The sequence below is a fragment of the Hippopotamus amphibius genome, chromosome 2, assembly GCF_030028045.1.
Source record: "Hippopotamus amphibius kiboko isolate mHipAmp2 chromosome 2, mHipAmp2.hap2, whole genome shotgun sequence".
Lineage (NCBI taxonomy): Eukaryota > Metazoa > Chordata > Mammalia > Artiodactyla > Hippopotamidae > Hippopotamus > Hippopotamus amphibius.
The window spans coordinates 18,758,578-18,778,644 of NC_080187.1; the positions used below are offsets into that span (position 1 = coordinate 18,758,578).

General features: G+C 40.7%; 1 protein-coding gene across 1 annotated transcript in view; it reads right to left on the bottom strand.

Annotated features, from left to right (window-relative positions):
* Nucleotides 1-11,411: 11,411 nt before the first annotated feature.
* The window catches only part of PAPPA (pappalysin 1), a 238,374-nt gene continuing 229,718 nt past the window's right edge, over nt 11,412-20,067 (bottom strand). Inside the window, exon 22 of the mRNA XM_057721438.1 lies at nt 11,412-16,881. Within this exon, the coding sequence (XP_057577421.1) occupies nt 16,774-16,881 (108 nt within the window). The 3' untranslated portion in view covers nt 11,412-16,773. The remainder of the gene's footprint in view (nt 16,882-20,067) is intronic.

Below are 20,067 nucleotides of genomic sequence, written 5' to 3' on the forward strand. Positions count from 1 at the left end.
AAACCAAGCTGATGCTAGCCTACTACTTCCTACAGCTCTCTCGATCCCAGCTGCTCTTTTCCATCACAGCCAGGTCACTTCTCACCTGGGCCACTGCTCCAGCCTCCCATTTGGTCTCAGCACATCCTGGCTCTCCCCTACAACCCTTGTTCTACACAAAGCGGTCTACCTCGAAATTTAAATTTGTTTCTTATATCCCTTTCCCTGAAAATGTGCATGTCTGTCTGTCCATCACCCTCAGAATAATGTTCAATCTCTTTAGTGCTGTAGCAGAGCCCAGTGAATCCCTGAGCTTTGCCACCCTAGAGTATTCTGATCTGACTTCCCACGATCAGTATCCACATCTCTTTGCCTGAGAGCCTTTTGTGAAGGCCTGAGTCTGTTCTTCCCACCAGCATGAAATACAAATGTGCTGAAGCATTAACATTCCAGGGGAATCCCTCAAAGGGTGTGACTGGATAAGTACCCTAATTCCCTAGCATCTCAGGTGGGGTAAGTCTGAGGAGTGAGTTCTCCACTGTCTCAGAGTTTCCTAAAGGGATTAAGCTGTAGTTGCTCACAGTAGTAACATGTTTGACAATATATCCTCTCTTGGCTACCTTCCCATGCTTGTTTCATATCCCCTCTCCTCTACTGTAGCTACTGGGATCATTATACAGATAAACCAGTTGCACTTAAATACTTGCCCCAGGATTTGCTTCTGAAGGAACCCACACTATGACACACAATTACAAAGATCTTGGCAATTTGGTGTCTATATAACTCTCTGGCATCACCTGGCACCTTTCTTCCCCAGTGTGGTCCCTTGATTATTCTTATACCCAATCCAGATTCCAGTGGCCTGAACACTTGCCATTCCCCAAGCAAGCCATGCCCTGTTTCACCCTCTTGGTATTTGCACACAGTGTTAGCTATGCCTGCAACAGTTACCGTTTTCCCTCTGGGATGGATTCCTGCATTTGTGACACTGCACACCAGTTGTTTGTCTCTCCCTATATTTGGATAGTACACTCTGTGAGGGCTGTGACTGTGGCTGTCTCTCTCGACCATCGCTCTTATCTGTAGTCTAATACATTACACTTAGTAATGCTCAATAAATAATTTTTCAACATGTAATTGAATAAAGGAATATCTTTAAAGGTTAATAAATATATTTTGTGAAGTATGAAGTCATGTGCATATGGAAGGATCTATCTCTACTACGATTTCAGCACAGTGACAATCAGAGTTTGTTGAAAGGACTTGATTACAATCTCTGCAGCCTCTGGAATTAATTCTGCTTGGCTTGGAGAGCCATGAGTTAAACAGGGAAATAAAAGCACTTAGCTAGGCAGGTAGCCCAGGATGGACTATGCATGGTGCAGCCCCAGAGTAATATGGGTGTAAGAAACTTCTCACTCTCAGTGGTGGACCATGGCCAGCTGTGTGTCAAGCAGAGAGAAAACAGAGAATCCCCAAAAACTGTGGGCCTTGACTGCCTCCAAACCCCTTTATTTTATCTCTAGGCAGGGAGTCCAGTCTTCCAAGACCCCATAGATCACTGCCTCTCATCAAGAGTCCCGTGGGGAGAGCCCAGATACCACGTGGCAGCAAGGCAAGTCGGTCAGCAACGTTACACTGCCCCCTGCTCAGGGTTTCTGGGCAAGTGACAAGTTCAAGTTCCGACTGAACTTCTGTCAATTTCCCCATCTGTTTAAAAAGAAAGAAAGAAAGAAGGAAGGAAGGGAGGGAGGGAGGGAGGAAGGAAGGAAGGAAGGAAGGAAGGAAGGAAGGAAGGAAAAGAAAGGAAAGAAAGGAAAGAAAAAGATCAGATTAGATCAGTTGCTTTTACATCATGCTCTTTAGAATCCCAAAGCTCTAGGGAGTCGTCACTGGGATGATCCTGGTTTTGTTAGAGAAGATAGAAATGGGCTAACTAAGAGGGTCCCTCATCCCCTCTTTGATTAGAGAAGCTCTTTGACTTGTTGATATTTCATATAATACTGCACTTGAAGAATGGATTGCATGGACAAAATGTTTGAAAATCATTGATGGACCTGATCACATCTGAGCCAACCTCCCAAGAATATGAAGCCCAGGGAAGGAAAAGGCAGGCATCAAAATCAGAGTTGGTGGCAGGGGTGCATTATTATTACACGGAGGCTCCTTGGGTGAAGCAGATTAAAAATTGCTCCAGCTCTGTCTGGGGTAGAACGTGGCTTCCCAGGGAATGAGCTCCATTCTTCTGGCTGCTTCTCCACCCACTTCTCCATGGCACGTCTCACAGTTCCGTTACAGCGCTTGCTTTGAGAGCCATAGGCCCAGATCAGCTTATTTCATTTGCCTCTTGGTCATTATCCCCAGTATCCAGAGGAGGAATCAAGAGTCTCAGAGGTGAGATTGCTTGTCCGTGATCCCAGTGCTATAAAGCAGAACCGCAGAACTGGAACCCAAGAATCCTGACTGTTCATTCTTCCACAATACCAGCATGTGTTGCTTCTCTTCTCCACACTTTGTAGAGTCAAGCTTTGTTGTATTTTAAAGGATCATTGCTAATCTGGAGGGAAAATGTGGGTGCCAATTCCTGCTGAAGTGGGGTCGTTTCCCACTTTCAGTTCTTTTAGAAAAAATGTCTTCTTTCTAACGTAGCATTTTTGCCATTCTAATGGAGATCTTTTAAAAAGCATTTATGTTGACTTATAATATACATACAGAAAAGTATGTGCACTTATGGTAAGCACTTGATGAATTTTCATAAACTGAGTAGACTTGTGTAACTACTACTCAAATCAAGAATCAGGACATTTACCAGCTTCCCCAAAGGCCCCTTATTGTCTCCTTACAGTGGCTACCCTTTCTACCCTCTGAAGGGTCCCACTATCCTGATGTCTAAAAGCATGGAAGTTTTTCTTCTTCTTCATCTCCTCCTCCTCCTCCCCCTCCTCCTTCTCCTCCCCTTTCACTCTCTCCCTCCCCCTCCCCCTCTTCTTTCCCTCCTCCTCCCCCTCCCTCTCCTCCTCCTCTTTATTATTATTATCATTATTATTATTGCTATTCATGTTGAGTTTCATTCTCTTTTTAAAAATAATTTGAGTGAACGTCACATAACAAAAGGAACTACTTAAAATTGAGCCGTTCAATGGCATTTAATATATTTATAATCCTGTGCAATCAGCACTTTTCTCTAGTTCCAAAACATTTCCATCACACCAAAGTAAAACCCCTTACCCAGTAATCAGCTTCTCCCCATGTGCCCCTCCCCAAGTCTCTGGCAACCACCTATCTGTGTTATGTCTCTATGGGTTTATTTATTCTGGGTATTTCATATGAATGAAGTCATATAATATGTAACATTTTGTGTCTGGCTTCTTTCACTTAGCATAATGTTTTGGATGTTGATCCATTTTGTAGCACATATCAATACTTCATTCTTTTTTATGGCTTAATAATATCATTTGTTTGTGTATACCACAATTTGTTTATCCATTCATCTATTGATGGACATTTGGGCTGTTTAGCTTTTTAGCTGTTATGAATATTGCTGCTTTAAACATGTTTGTACATGTAGTAGTTTGAATAACTGTTTTCAGTTACTTTTGCATATATCTTGGAGTAGAATTATGGAATCATAAAGTAATTCTATGTTTAGCTTTTTGAAGAACCAACAATCTGTTTTCCACAGCAGCTGAGCCATTTTATGTGATCACCAGCTTATGTACAAGAGTTCTGATTTTTCCACATCTTCATCAACACTTGTTATTTCCCTTTATTTATTTATTTATTTGTTTTATTGGCTGTGTTGGGTCTTCGTTGCTGCACACGGGCTTTCTCTAGTTGCAGTGAGTGGGGGCTACTCCTCATTGTAGTGCACAGGCTTCTCATTGTGGTGGCTTCTCTTGTTGCAGAGCACGGGCTCTAGGTGCATGGGCTTCAGTAGTTGCAGCACATGGGCTCAATAGTTGTGGCTCACGGGCTCTAGAGTGCAGGCTCAATAGTTGTGGCTCACGGGCTCTAGAGCGCAGGCTAAATAGTTGTGGCACATGGGCTTAGTTGCTCCGTGGCATGTGGTATCTTCCTGGGGCAGGGATTGAACCCATGTCCCCTGCATTGGCAGGTGGATTCTTACCCACCGCGCCACCTAGGAAGTCTCTCCCATTTTTTTTATTAAAATTAAATTTTATCCATCCTATGTTGCCAGTATTTGGGGAAATGTCTATTCAATTGTCCATTCTTTTTTTTTTTTTCAATTGTCCATTCTTAATTGGATTCTTTGACTTTTTGTAGTAGTTTTTTATATATTCTTGATAAATGAGTTGGAAATATTTTCTCCAATTCCTTGATAATGTTTTTTGATGCACAAAACATTTTCTTTTTGCTTTTGATGAAGTAAATTTAATTTTATCTTTTGTTGCTTATTCTTTTAGTGTCATATCTAAGATCCACTGTCAAATCCAAGGACGTGAATATTTATTCCTATGTTTTCTTCTAAGAATTTTATGGTTTTAGCTTTTATATTTAGGTCATTGATACATTTTAAGTTCATTGTGTATATGATGTGAGGTAGGGCTCCAACTTCATTCTTTTGCATGTGGATATGCAGCTGTCCCAGCGCCATTAATTGTGCTTTATTTGTTCTTGTACTTTGTAAAATGGCAATCATATAGTATATATATTTTTTGTGTCTTGCTTCTTTTGTTTAATACTATTTTGTGGGATTCATTTATTAAAAAGTTGTAGATCATTTGTTCTCATTGCTGTATAGCATTTCAGTGCATTAAGATGTATCACTTATTTGCCCATAATACTGCTGACAGACATTTGGGGAGTTTCCAACTCTGATCTATCATGAATATTGCTGCTATAAACATTCTAGAACCTGTCTTTCGGTGAACATACATATTCATTTCTGTTAGGTGTACTTGTAGAAGTGGAATTGCTGGATGTTAGAGCCTGCTTATCTTCAGCATTCAATACTGTCATAGCATTTTTTTTAATCAAGAAAAAACTAAGGTAATTTTTAAAATGTCTCTATGAATGGGTATTCTATGTATTTTTATTGAATATGGGAAGTAAGGCAGGTAGCTGTAAGGAAATTTAGTGTAAGGAAATTTAGTGAGCTAGAAATAAAGATAACATTTCCCTACTGAGTGCTAATTGCTAGCCCTAAGGTTCCCCTCACTGTGGACTTCAGTTACAAAATGAAAATTCTATAAATCAACATTGATCCTTTCCAAAGATGGCATAGACGATGCTCTCAAAATCAGCAGTTCTATAGATAAATTGGAATGGTTTAAACAGCCCCCCTTCCTTTACCTCAGGTAAATTCTGCCTTTATGTCCAGAACTTTCCAGACTATCCATCACAGAATTACTAACCATAAAAAATGAAAACTTTCTTAGAAACCTAAATTTCATACTGTTTTTGCAAATGAGTAAAGGGTGATTTCTCAATAAATGGAAATTATTTTTCTTTATCAATTTTTAAATTGAAGTATAGTTGATTTATAATGTTGTATTAATTTCTGTACTGCAAAGTGATTCATGTATATATGTATATGTATATATACACACATCCTTTTTTAAATATTCTTTTACACTGTTCCATTATGGTTTATCATAGAATATTGAATATAGTTCTCTGTGCTATACAGTAGGACCTTGTTGTTTATCCGTTCTATATATAAAATTTTATATCTGCTAACCCCAACCTCCCACTCCATCTCTCCCCCAATTCCCCATGCCACCTGGCAACCACCAATCTGTTCTCTATGTCCATGATTCTGTTTCATAGATAGGTTTATTTGTGTCATATTTTAGATTCTACACATAAGTGATATCATATGGTATTTGTCTTTCTCTTTCTGACTTAGTTTGTTAATCTCTAGTTGCATCCATGTTGCTAAAAATGGCATTATTTCATTCTTTTTATGGCTGAGTAGTATTCTATTGCATATATATATCACATCTTCTTTATCCATTCATCTGTTGATGGACATTCAGGTTATTTCCATGTCTTGGCTATCGTGAATAATGCTGCTATGAACATAGGGAGCATATATTTTTTGAATTATAGTTTTGTCTGGATATATGTCCAGGAGTGGGATTGCTGGATCATATGGTAACTCTGTTTTTAGTTTTTTGAGGAACCTCCATACTGTTTTCCACAGTGGCTGTGCCAACTTACATTCCTATCAGCAGTGTAAGAGGGTTCCCTTTTCTCCACACCTTCTCCAGCCTTTGTTATTTGTAGACTTTTTAGTGATGGCCATTCTGAACAGTGTGAGCTGGTACCTCATTGTAGTTTTGATTTTCAGTTCTCTAATAATTAGCAATGTTGAGTAGCTTTTCATGTGCCTATTGGTCATCTCTATTTCTTCTCTGGAGAAATGTCTATTTAGGTCTTCTGCACACTTTTTGTTTTTATTTTTTGTTGTTGTTATTGAATTGTATGAGCTGTTTGTATATTTGGGGAATTAAGCCCTTGTCAGTCACATTGTTTGCAAATATTTTCTCCCATTCCATAGGTTGTCTTTTTGTTGTCTTTCCTTTGCTGTGCAAAAGCTTATAAGTTTGATTAGGTCCCATTTGTTCATTTTTGCTTTTATTTCTGTCTCCTTGGGAGACTAACCTAAGAAAATATTGCTGCGATTTATGTCAGGGAATGTTTTGCCTATGTTCTCTTCTAGGATTTTTATGGCATCATGTCTTACATTTAAGTCTTTAAGTCATTTTGAGTTTATTTTTGTGTATGGTGTGAGGGAATGTTATAACTTATTGATTTACATGTGGCTGTTTAGCTTTCCCAGCACTACTTGCTAAAGAGACTGCCTTTTCTCCATTGTGTATTCTTGCCTCCTTCATCAAACGTTGATTGACTGTAGGTGTGTGGGTATATTTCTGGGCTTTCTATTCTGTTCCACTGTAACAGATCTATATGTTTTTGTGCCAGTATCACGCTGTTAGACTTAATTTATATCTACATGACACTACATGCAAAACAAAACTAGGATACATAGTCTTTTCAGGTGCACGTGAAATTTTCTCTAGGATAGACTACATACTAGGACACAAAACAAAATTTAAGAGGATAGAAATTATTTCAAGCATCTTTTTTTTGACCAAAATAGCATGAAACTAGAAATCAAATATGGAAAGAGAAATGAGAAAAAAATATTACATGGAGACTAAATAACATACTATTAAAAAATCAGTGGTCAACAATGAAATCAAAGAGGAAATAAAAAATTATTTTGAGATAAATGACAATGAAAACATAACCATACAAAATCTATAGGATGTAGCAAAAGCAGTTCTAACAGGGAAGTTTATAGCGATACAGATGTTCCTCAAAAAACAAGAAAAATCCCAAATAAATAAACTAACATATGACCTAAAATAATTAGAAAAAGAAGAAACAAAACCTAAATTAACCAGAATGAAGGAAATAATAAAGATCAGAATAGAAATAAATAAAATGGAGATTAAAAAATAGAAAAAAATCAATAAAAACCAAGAGCTGGTTTTTTGAAAGGATAAACAAAATCAACAAACCTCTGGCCAGGTTCACCAAGAAAAAAGAGACAGGGCCCAAATAAACAAAATAAGAAATGAAAGAGAAGAAATAACAACTGATATTGCAGAAATATTAGTAATGTTGAGATTGTTATAAGAAATATTATAAGAAAATATTATGAACAGTTATATGCCAACAAAATGGACAACCTAGAAGAAACGGACAAGTTTCTAGAAACATACAACCTGCCAAAACTGAATCAAGAAGAAACGGATAATTTGAACAGACTGATCACTGGAAGTGAAATAGAATCTGTAATTTTAAAACTCCCTGAAAACAAAAGTTCAGGACTGGATGGCTTTACTGGGGAATACTAGTAAACATACAAAAAACTTATACCTATTCTTCTCAAACTCTTCTGAAAGATTGAAGAGGAGGGAACACTCCCAAAGTCATTCTATGAAGCCACATCACCCTGATACCAAACCCAGAAAAAGACACTACCAAAAAAGAAAATTACATACCAGTATCTCTGATGAATATAGATGAAAAAAATCCTCAACAAAATATTAGCAAACCGAACCCAACAACACATAAAAAGAATCATGTACCATGATCAAGCTGGATTCATTCCAGGGTCACAAGAATGGTTCAATACATGCAAATCAATCAATGTGATACACCACATCAACAAAAGAAAAGCAAAAACCACATGATTATCTCAATAGATGCAGAAAAAGCATTTGGTAAAATTCAGCATCAATTCATGATAAAAACTCTTGCCAAAGTGGGTATAGAGGGAACACATCTCAACATAATAAAACTCATTTGTGACAAACCCACAGCCAACATAGTACTAAATGGTGAAAAGCTGAAAGCCCTCCTACTATATTCTGGAACAAGACAAGGATGCCCACTCTCACCACTGCAGCATAGTTTTGGAAGTGCTAGCCACAGCAATCAGAAAAGAAAAAGAAATAAATGATATCCAAATTGGAAGAGAAGAGGTAAAATTGTCATTATATGCAGATACATAAAAAGTATTAGAACAGCTAAATGAATTCAGCAAGGTAGTAGAATACAAGATTAATGTACTGAAATATGTTGCATATCTTTACACAGTGAAATATCAGAAAGAGAAAGTGAAAAAAAAAACTCTTTAAAATTGCATCAAAAAACCAAACAAACAAAACAACAACAATGACACCCTGGGAATAAATCTAACCAAGGTGGTGAAAGATTTATTCAATGAGAACTATAAAATATTGATAAAAGAAATTGAAAATGATTCATGCAAATGGAAAGATATCCCATGTTCCTGGATTGGAAGAATTGGTGTAATTAAAATGGCCATACTACCCAAAGCAATCTACAGATTTAATATGGTCCCTATCAAATTACCTATGAGATTTTTTAAGGATTTTTATTGAGATATAATTAACATACAATAACCTGCATATATTTAAAGTGTATGATTTGATAATTTTTTTCTTATTAGTAATGTATATATGGCAATCCCAATCTTCCAATTCATCCCCCCATCCCCCAGCTTTTCCCTCTTGGTGTCCATATGTTTGTTCTCTACGTCTGTTTCTGCCTTGCAAACTAGTTGACCTGTACCATTTTTCTGGATTCCACATATATGCATTAATATATGATATTTGTTTTTCTCCTTCTGACTTACTTCAGTCTGTATGACAGTCTCTAGGTCCATCCATGTCTCTACAAATGTCCCGATTTTGTTCTTTATGGCCGAGTAATATTCCATTGTATGCATGTACCACATCTTCTTTATCCATTCATCTATTGATGGACATTTAGGTTGCTTCCATGACCTGGCTATTGTAAATAGTGCTGCAATGAACATTGGAGTGCGTGTGTCTTTTTGAATTTTGGTTTTCTCTGGGTAAATGCCCAGTAGTGGGATTGCTGGGTCATATGGTGATTCTATTTTTAGTTTTTCAATGAACATCCATACTGTTCTCCATAGTGGCTGTATCAATTTACATTCCTACCAACAGTGCAAGAGGGTTTCTTTTTCTCCACACCCTCTCCAGCATTCATTGTTTGTAGATTTTCTGATGATGCCCATTCTAACTGGTGTGAGGCGATACCTCATTGTAGTTTTGATTTGCATTCCTTTAATAATCAGTGATGTTGAGCAGCTTTTCATGTGCCTCTTGGCCATCTGTATGTCTTCTTTGGAGAAATGCCTATTTAGGTCTTCTGCCCATTACCTGTGACATTTTTCACATAAGTAGAACAAACAATCCTAAAATGTATATGAAACCACAAAAGACCCAGAATTGCCAAAGCAATACTGAAGAAAAAGAACAAAGCTGGAGGCATAACTCTTCCAGATGTCAGACAATACTACAAAGCTACAGTAATCAAAACAGTGTGGTATTGGCCTCCACACACACAAAAAAGACTTTCTCTCTTAATTTATTTGGGAAATATTTGCCTCTTTTCATTAAACCTGTTCTTTAAATCTTGTCTCAGTCTTCACAGTGAATTGAATAGAACTGAGTAAAACATTCTCTTTAATAAAGTATCTTACTTTGGAAATAGCCTGTCATCTGGTAGAATTCAGCAATGACTCTTGCTTTATTATTTGGTGCCCTCCCTCATGTCTGCCAGTGGCTTGTGTTTTTAAGGAGTCCAGACAACCTGCTATGGGTAGTTCTTGACTTATCTCCTCTTTCCCTTTTATGTAATTCACACTGATGTCCCCAAACTACTCTTGTGTGCAGAATTCAAGATTTCAAGTGTCAGCAGATAAACCTATATCATGGTGGTACTGCCAGCCCATAGCTCAGTGTACAGTGCATTCAATGCCTGTGCAAGCTTTTGAATGCTTTAGTGAATCCTGTTTTTATGATTTTAAAAAGCAAGTAGATATTAGAAAACAGTGCATTATTACTACTTGTCATAAGCAGCCATGTCTCATGATAATCATAACAAGAGTTAATATAATGTGTGTCTGGCACAGCTCTAAAATCTTTGCATATCTATCTTAGCTCATTCTAACAACAACTTCATGAGGTGGGTACTTTTACTTATTTCCATTTTATAAACAGGAAAGCTAAATCTTAGAACAATTAAATAACTTTCCAAAGATCATGTAGCTACTAAGTGGTGGTGAGATGAAAAATGAGATCCAATGGGCAGCTCAAAAACAGCAAAACTTTGTTCTCGGCTACCAGTTCATTTGATAAATTGGATGACTGAGTGTTCAATTATGAAGGAAAAAAATGAAAATAATGATTATGCTGAAGTATATTGTTGAAGAGAGCATCCAAAATACTAGATATGACCGGAAGTGATATTCATTTTAGCTCCCTGAAAACTGAACTTTCTTATAACATGTAAGAATGGTTTTCAGTTTTTGCATATGCAAAGTGTAGATGCCTTCAGGAATTATTTCTGTAGAAGATTGGGTGTATATTAGATTCAACTTCCTGCTACCACTGATCATCTAATTCTGGGTGCTGGCATTCTCTTCCATGTTAGTGTGCATATGTGAGAGTATTTTAGATTTCCACAACAGACAAAAACCACACCACTACTTTTGAAGCATACAAGCTATTATATATTTTCATAATATAGAACTTTAAGGTATAGTAATCAACAGTGGCAAAATATTTGTCTTTGACATTATTTTTTTTGTGAGATCCAACCTGTAATTGAGACCAGAGAAAACAGTATGGAAAAACAAATCCATGAGAACAGGATAAAAATATCATGAACAGCAAAATATGTCTGAGTATTTAAAACCGTATAGAAAAAATAAATTAGATGAACAATTGTGTAAATATAAATTAAAAAAGATGACATTCTTAATAAATAAAGTTTACTATTTACATTTTTATATATTGCTGAAAGACTTAACTTAGATCCATAAAAACACATAAACAGGAAAAAATAAAACCCAAAAAAGGAGCAGCAAATTTATGCGCGTGAGGTACAGAAAAAGGATTGGAATTGCGTTTTGTTTTTGGTGCTTAGATTGTTTTCTTCCTTTTTTTTTTTTTTTTCTTTTTTATAATAGGCCAGTAGAATTCTCTTGAGAACACATTTTAAGCACATCAATGGAAAGTCATTTTTTGGTAGTTTCCAGAAGATGCCAAACAGATTTCAACATCATAATAATTAGAAATACCCATAATAATTATAACAATAATAAAAAGGTATAATATGATACATAAATATGGAAGAGCAGTTTGTAATATGAATACATTTTCTCTAGACGAGATCACAGTTTTATTTTGTAAATATTACATTTAAGTATATATATACACACATATATGTACAACTATATATACATGTGCATATATATGTAAATTTATATTTATATATAATATCTTTATATAGATAGATATCTGCGGACAGGTTATTGATTATAGAGACCCAAGGAAGCAAGTCAATAACTGTTCAAACTTCTCCTCACTGACTGCTGGTGTAGAGTTTAAGAAGCCCCGAGTTTACACTCAGAATGCCATATCTTCTTTAAATGGAACACTTGATGTGGAATTTTAAGTCTGAGAAGAAAAAGAGATTTTAGGGACTCCCTTCCTCTATAAAGTTGGAAATGGCCCAGAAGTCTTGAATAAACAGTAAGCTGACTTTTACACTGTAGGAAGTCACTGGGTTTTTTAAATCAAATTATAGAACCAGTAAAGGCCAGAATAAGGGGGAGAAAGTCCAATTTATCTACAAATGAAATATTCTCAAATGCAAGCCTCTCTCTTCAGGTGGATTCTAATCTAGGAGCTCCACCTTTACTCCTTGATATATCAAATGAGCACTCCCTGTCTTTCTTAAGTGGCCAATGGGCCTGTGCATTCTTGAAAAATAACCCATAGACTTTGTGTCAAGCCTTGGCTCTCACAGATTGCCACAGCCCCTTTAAAACCTCAGGGCCTCACAATCTCCGCCCTCCCACTGTGAGGTAGGTAAGTAGTATTATCCCCATTTTGCAGCTGGAGAAACTGAGGCAAATGGAGAGGCAATATGATGACTTGTTCAAGATCACTGAGCAAACTGCTGCCTGGAGTCAAGAATTCTGTGTTCTTACTCTAGGGACGTAATTCCTCTCTTGGCTATTACACATTTCTTTTGAAGAATGAATGATTAGTAGGAATTTGGCAAAACGAGCAAATTACAAGAATAGGCTTTTATTCTTTTGCTATTTAGTTTTATATTTGTTGTTTGCTTTGTCTGTTCTGTTTCTCAAAAACGATGGGAACTACCTGTCTGGTCATGTAGCAGCTTTTTAGGAAAGTGGACTGTGCAGTGTGATTCTAAGTGCAGACTTTATAAAGCCCAGTGCTCTAATGGTAAATACAAACATTTTATAATGTGAAAAGCGCGACACAATATGTCCCCTTAATATTTGGAAAAACGAATTTCAAGCCCTCCCCACTCCCTGCTATCACTGATTGACACCAAACAAATAGACAAAATGCCCCCCTAACAACAACAACAACTACATATTAAGGGGAAAGATGCCTTATTTCCTGGACCTACCACAATGTACAGAAAATAACAGACAGCGATATAAAATCCCATTCTACTCCTGCTAGGGAAACCTTTATGTTTGTGTCTACCTACTCAGTCTGCAGAATAAACAATGTCCTTCAGGAAGCACAAAAATAGGTTTTTAAAAATTCTTATTTTTAATCATGCATTTTATTTACTTTTAATCTCCTTGTCTTCTATTAATCTCTATCTGTACAGCTGTGTCACCATCAATTTCTTCTTTTAATTTTCCCACTTGAAGTAGTTCCAGAAAAAAAAAAACAAAAAACACAAAACCTCAAAACGTTATGGTTTCCTTTCTTTCTTCCCTCCTTCCTTCCTTTCTCCTCTCTCTCTTTCCTTTCTTAACACAGGTAAGACCTATAACAAATTGACAGAACCAAGTTAAATCAAACCTGGAAGGGAGGTAGCCGAAATCTGTCTCAAAGAACTATTTTCAACAAATAGCATTGAAGCATTGGCCAAGGTGGGAAGAAGACCAAGAGAACTGTCTAGGCAGTGACTCAACGTGCTGAAGCCAGGAGTAGCAGTTGATACCCTCCATCTTCAGAGCCTTACTATTTACAACCATTGATCTCTCCGTTTCGTAACACTCCAATTCAGCCACCAGAATGGACTTCCCAAGGACTATCTTCCCTTAAAAGGTGGTTGGCACAGAATCTGGGGGGTAATGCAAGTCCTCTGGCAGTCAGTAGGGTTATGGCTCGGAAGTCTTCCTAAGAGAAGGATTGGAGAACTGTCCACCTTATCTTTTCTTTCTTGCTGTTAACAGGCTAATACTTCTTCAGAACCTCCAAGTTCTGAAGAAAGTTCTGAAGAAGCTAATACGACTTCAGAACCTCCAAGTGCTTTAGGACCTCTGAGCTGCTGACAGATAATAGTGCTTCCGAGCTGCCTGCTTGTGAGTACTCCACTGTCCTAAACTGGAGATGATCAAGGGATGAGAAACTGAGTTTATCCCCAGAAAGAAAATGAAACCGAGAATCAGTGCATTGCATGAACAGAGCTGACTGTCCCCCACTAAGGTTTGAGAAGGGCCTATTAATGACACCTTGTGTGTGGGGCCGAGGCTGGCTGTCCGTCAAGCAGTCTTTCCCACCTAATATCCTTGGCAAATACGAATTTGTGAGTAATGGGTTTGAATGATGGTAAGAAGGAGACTGGGAGGCTCTTTGCTCGTAAGGGCTCGATCAGTCTGAGAATCTGAAGGTAGACGTCAGCCTCCAAACTTTGCTGAAGAGTGTGTGTGGGTGAAGGAGGAAGGAGCATGGGAGTCAATTGAAGGGAAGCTGGTGAGGTTCTTCTGTGATTCCTGCCACCCCACCATTAGTAATGTTGTCTTTGGGTCTCCAAGGCTTTTTGCACTAATTGATGTAAAAAAAGCAACTGGGAGGGCTGACTCTGTTATCTTTCTTAGTGTTTTCCTTCCTAGCTAGCACCACCCAGGCTGATAACTCAGCTAGGGCAGGAGAGGGGCTCTAAGAGTTGGCAAGAGTTCTAAGATAGTGGAGAGGGGTACAAAATGGGATCAATGCATATATAATTATTTTGCCAAGGATTGGTCCTGGTAATTAGAGGAAGAAAAAACAAAAACATGCCCTGAATATACACGAGATATGAGTTGGTAAGAAGGAAACAGAGAATTTGAGCCAGGCCTTAACGTGCAAAGCCTGGAACTCAATCTCAGAGTCTGTAATATTGTACGAGCCACACAAAACTATCTAAGCACTGCATCCTTATTTGTGGGCACCTGTGCAAGAAGCACCTTGATATATTTCTTATAACAGACCATAGAGGGCCAATAAATGTCTTCTCAAGTGTTCTCGATCAGCAGGTAATTGCTGTTGGGGGTGATACAGTAAGAAGGTTTCTGAAGTTGTTTTTGGTCCCCATTGGAAAGAGGGCTATAGCTGATTAACAACGCCTGCACTGGATGCAGGAATGAGGGGGTCGGCCCACGCGCCTGGAATTTTCCATTTCTACGCTACACTTTGTTTTTGTGGGTGGTCTTCCTTCACTAGACTTGAGATGATTTGTAGCAAACGTTATGTGGTATGTCTAGTTTAGACCCTCCCATCTCCCCACTTTCTCAGTTTCAGAAATCACATCAAACTTAAGCATTCTCTCCACCTCATTCTGTAATCGTCTCTTTCCATATTAATTCAAAAGGAGTGGACAGGTAACTGGCTGAACAGAGGCAAAGAGGACCCCAAAGAGGTGGAGGCTTCTATGTGCATTTGGCTAATTTCCTCTTAACTTTTGGAGGCTGAACATGGTAGAGAGGGAAGGGCTGCCCAACCACAGGTGTGGTTGGGGTACCAGGAGCTGGAAGACTATGTGCAAAGCATGATGACCGTGCTGGGTTGTTGGGGACTAAGGCTGTGAACTCTTTAGCTCTCCTCTGATGGCCCCTCTAGAACACAGTCCAGACAGATCCCATCCAAGATGATTCTCTGTTCCAGACTTATAGCCACTCAGGACAACAGTGAGGTCCTCAGATCCAAAGCCTGCTCTAGCCTAGAGGGGCAGGAAGGCTTGGATAAGGAGGATAACTCAAGAGTCCCTGCAATTCCAACAGTCTCTGGAGGCTCCAACATCATAGAAATGTAACACTGTTCCATGTGATTATAAAGTCTAACACTGGCTTAGACATTCTGGACTCTCAGTGAGGGTTCCAGGATCTTAAGTCCCTCAGTTCCCTTCCAGATGAGAAGCCCACCCACGGGGGACTTCACTTCTCACCATGTGGGCCAATGAAGGGTTTTCTCTTGCAAAAGGGCTAAGAGGTGAGGCGCTGTGGGAAAATGTGGGTCACTTTTAAGGCAGACTGTTTGGTTGTGTGGGGTTTTTCCTAACCTAGTTCTACCATCTTGGGGTACTCAATGTATAGGATAGAGCAGCCAGAAAAGTAGCAGCAAATGTGGTCCCAAGGCAAGATTTGGGGAATGGGAGGGATTTTATGGCCTCAAGCCTCAAGCAGGGGGCTGTTATAATACCTTGACATTGTAATCCTAAGCCATTTCCAGCTTGACCTCAAACCGTGGAGATGGGGTAAAATCCCCCATGGCAGCAGAAAAACTGGGGGGCTTTGCATACCTTGGATTCTTTACCTCTTCATGGGCTCTACTTCCCTAGACGGTAGGTGATCAGAGATCATTTCACTTACAATCCCAGAGGACTGCACACTTGTGCACACCGTACGTATTCTAAGTCTCAGGGTGTGAGCTATCTTGGCATTTCAACACCTGGTCTTAGCAGTTTCTGTAACTCCCTTTCTCCCAAGGACAGTATTGGCTAGGAGCTTGGGAGAGGAAAGACTGAGTCTGTCCCAGTCTTTCTCTACTCAGTCTCCAAAACTGCCCCCATGCGGATGTCTGCATGGGTACCTGTGCATGCATGCGTACTAACCACAGATGGGCACACTCCTAGATACAGGACATGTTTCTTGCTGTGGTCATGTGACAAATGGTTAGAATTTTAGGAGGCTCAGGGACTGCATGCTGTATATGCAATCCACCCAAGACTTTGGGATGGGATTTCATTCCATCATTCAACATGGCGAGACTTGGTTCACACACCCCCACTACAAGTCCTTCCTGGGTGAAATTAAAGGCAGACCGGTTGGGTGCTAAGGATCCCTGGTGTGGAGAGGCCATTCCATTGAGCAGCTGACTGTGAAATCAATACCAAAGGGATGCGGGTCCTGGCGCTGGGAATTCTTTGACAGCTCCTTGTCCTTCCTTAGCCATGGCTGTATCCTCGGAGGTCTTTCCGGCTGTGTTCTTGGGCCTGGGGGTCCCGACAAGCACAGTCACCCTGTAGGTCACAAGACATAGGGAAGGGGGTGACCTGCAGAGAGAAAGGCAGAAGAGGTGAGCCAGGTGGTTGAGGTGGAAGCAGCGATTTTCAGAGAGGCAGTGCAGGGCAGAGGGCCGATCACTGGATTTGGGGGGCAGCAGATCCAAGTTCAAGTCGCGGCTCTGCTTCTTGCTAGCCCCATGATAACGTTCATCAAGATCACCATGGTCATTTATCAGAGCGCTTCCCATTTTCAGGGGCATTTATGACAGGTCAGGCAATGTGCGAAACGGTTTCCAAACAGGCAAACACTGAATCCTTTGACAGCTCTGTAAGACAGACACTAAAACGACTGCCCTTTTACAGAAGGAGAAACTGAGGCTCAGAAGGGGGCAGGCGATGGCCCAACATAACAAGTGACAAATCTAGTATTTAAAGTAGGACAAGCAACCTCCCCCTGACCCCAGGTTCCTATCTGTGGAATCGGTAGAATAAGACCCACCTTGCACTGTGGACTCTGAGGGCTGAATGAAATCACGGGTGAAAAACGGGAATGCACTACACGAGAGTTGGTTAATAGACTTGTACAGTGGAGTATCTAACTTATAGGACTGTTGCAGCGATCACGTGATGTAAAGCAGTGGTCCCAACCTTTCTGACACAAGGGACCGGTTTCACGGAAGACAGGTTTTCCACAGACTTGGCGGTGAGGGGTGGGTTCAGGCAGTAATGTGAGTGATAGGCAGCAGCAGATGAAGCTGGCCCGCCGCTCACCTCCTGCTGTGCGGCCCGGGTTCCTAACAGGCCGCGGTACCGGTGGGGGCTTTGGGACTTGGGGGCCCCTGATATAAAGGATGCGACAGTGTCTTTTAAGAAAACATAACTCTCTGCACACATTGGTAATTTTGATTTTGGTAGGCAATGATGAAAACAACAAAAGCGTCTGTCACTAAGCTCAGACCACCTTCTAGGGGGCTGAAATCCTGGCGGGGAATATTTCACAGAGAGATTTCTGCAGAAAATTTGGTTGAAGGATCTCGGGAGCAGATTTCAGCATGAGAAAAAGTGAGAGGCGTATATGACAATTCGATATATGTATATATTATGAAAGTTGGAAAAAATTAATAGAAATTTAAAAAGAAAAAGTGAGAGGCCCGAGTTTCAGTTCCCAGTCCATCCCTTCACACGCTCTGTGACCTTGGGCTGGCTTTCCTTTCTAGAAACTGTGAGAAAGAGCCCAGCAGAGTAAACGTCCTCCCCACGCAGTGGACGCTCTGTCTTTCCAAAGAGCACAGCGCAGTCCCTGCTTGAGCCCCAGCCTGGGCTGACGCGAGTGGATTTCACCTCGTTGCATCATGACATTTGCATATAACTCTCCCCAGAGGGTCCCCCATCTGCGCAGATGGATTTAATGACCTCATTCGCCTCCTGCCTGGGCAGGGTCTCAGTGCTCACACAGGCCTGGAGAGCATCTTTGTCTCTCTAGTTTGTGGGCTCATTCTCTATAACTCTTTTTCTCTCTGCCCTTATGCCCTCTCTTCTTCCCTTCCCCACTACTTCCTTCCATCTTTCCCTCCCAACCTCTCTCCATCCTGCAACTTTTCAATAATTTAAAATGTAGGAATAAATAGAAAAAGTGACGTATAAGCCCCAGCTCTCTCATCTAACTGAGGTGTGACCTTGAACATGTGACAATTTCTCTGAGCCTCAGTTAACTCCTTCATGAAATGGGAGTGATGAAAGCACACACCCCCAGAGGTTGTGACAAGAGATAATGAACCAGCCGATGAAAAACTCCCAGCAGGCAGTGCAGGCCCAGTGCTCCTCTCTCTCACTCAGCAAGGCAGCGACTGCGTCAGCCTTGTTCACTCTTGTTTCCCCCGGGCCTAAGCCACAGAATACGAATGCAGGTCTGTTCGCTTCTCCATCTCTCTCTGGCTCTCTCACTGCACTCAGGCTAGTGCACCTCTTTGTTTCTCTTTTCAGTTTAAGCTCACAAGTGCATGAGGCTGTGGGAGCATCCCCAGAGCTGCTGCTTCCATACAGAGCCTGCCTTGCTGCTTACAGCTGCTCACGGTGCCCCGTTCAGGGCACTCCCCAGCCTCCACGCCTGTGCAGAGGTGGTACCATCCCATCTAGGATATTCTTCTGCAACCTCTTCCCCTCTCAGAGAAGCAGAGAATGTTAGAACTGGAAGAGCCCTAGAGCAAATCCTCCAGTCCAAGGGGAGGAACTGAGGGCAGAGCCACATCACAGTCTAAGAGCTGAGGTTCAGTGGGGACACCACCGCCACGTGAGCCGAGAGGCCTGGGTTATCAGCACCTTCACCTGCATCATACTCGCTGGACAACTTGGGGAAAAAAACCCCTTCAGCACCATCACCCTGAGTTTCTGCATCTACAAAAGGGTGATTAAGAAAAAACAACGTATTTCATTTGGTTGTGAGGACCCAACAAGAAAGATGCAAAAGCTCCCAGCACATGGCCTAACACTCCGGGGCCACTCAATGCTGAGTGCACGTGTGCTGACTCAGATTTCCCACAGGTTCGTGTCTCCCGTCCGTGACACCTTTCCTGCCTACCGTCCCCTCTCTCCCACCTCCGCGACTTAGGTAGCCTCTTTTCCCCCGGATCCACCCCATCCTCCTGCCCTTGCCCACATGTTAACATTAGGATGACCCAGGTACCGCTCACATCTTCTGCACAGTTAGTTCTCTCTGTAACTCTTTCCCATCGGGCTCCACGATCCGTTAGCTTCACATCTGGATTCTCTCTCATGCTTCCTGCTGCACCTCACACAGGCAAACGTGCAACAGATTCTCTCTCTCAGAATAAGACACAATGTCCTCAGCAAGAGTTCAAGGCCTTGCGTGAGCTCCACACGCTTCTCAGACCTCACCTGGTTCCCTTCATCCCCTCACTGTCTGCGGCCTATTTATCTGCTGGTTCCTCAAATACTCCAAGTGTTCTGCTTTTAAGTCTTCAGCCATTCCTGTTCCTCCCCGCTCCTGCTCTTTCCTGACCAGCTCCTCTTCATTCACCAGGTCTTATCTCAAGCACCACCTCCTCCCTCGTTAGTCTGACCGAAGACAGCACCATCACACTCATCCCGTATCCCATCATTCTATCTTTACACTGTTCTTGTATGGAATCACTTCTGCACTTGTATACCAGCACAGCCTGGGCTGGGACCACCTCTGTTGTTGAACTGAGTCTTTATCTACCACATGGCAGGCAT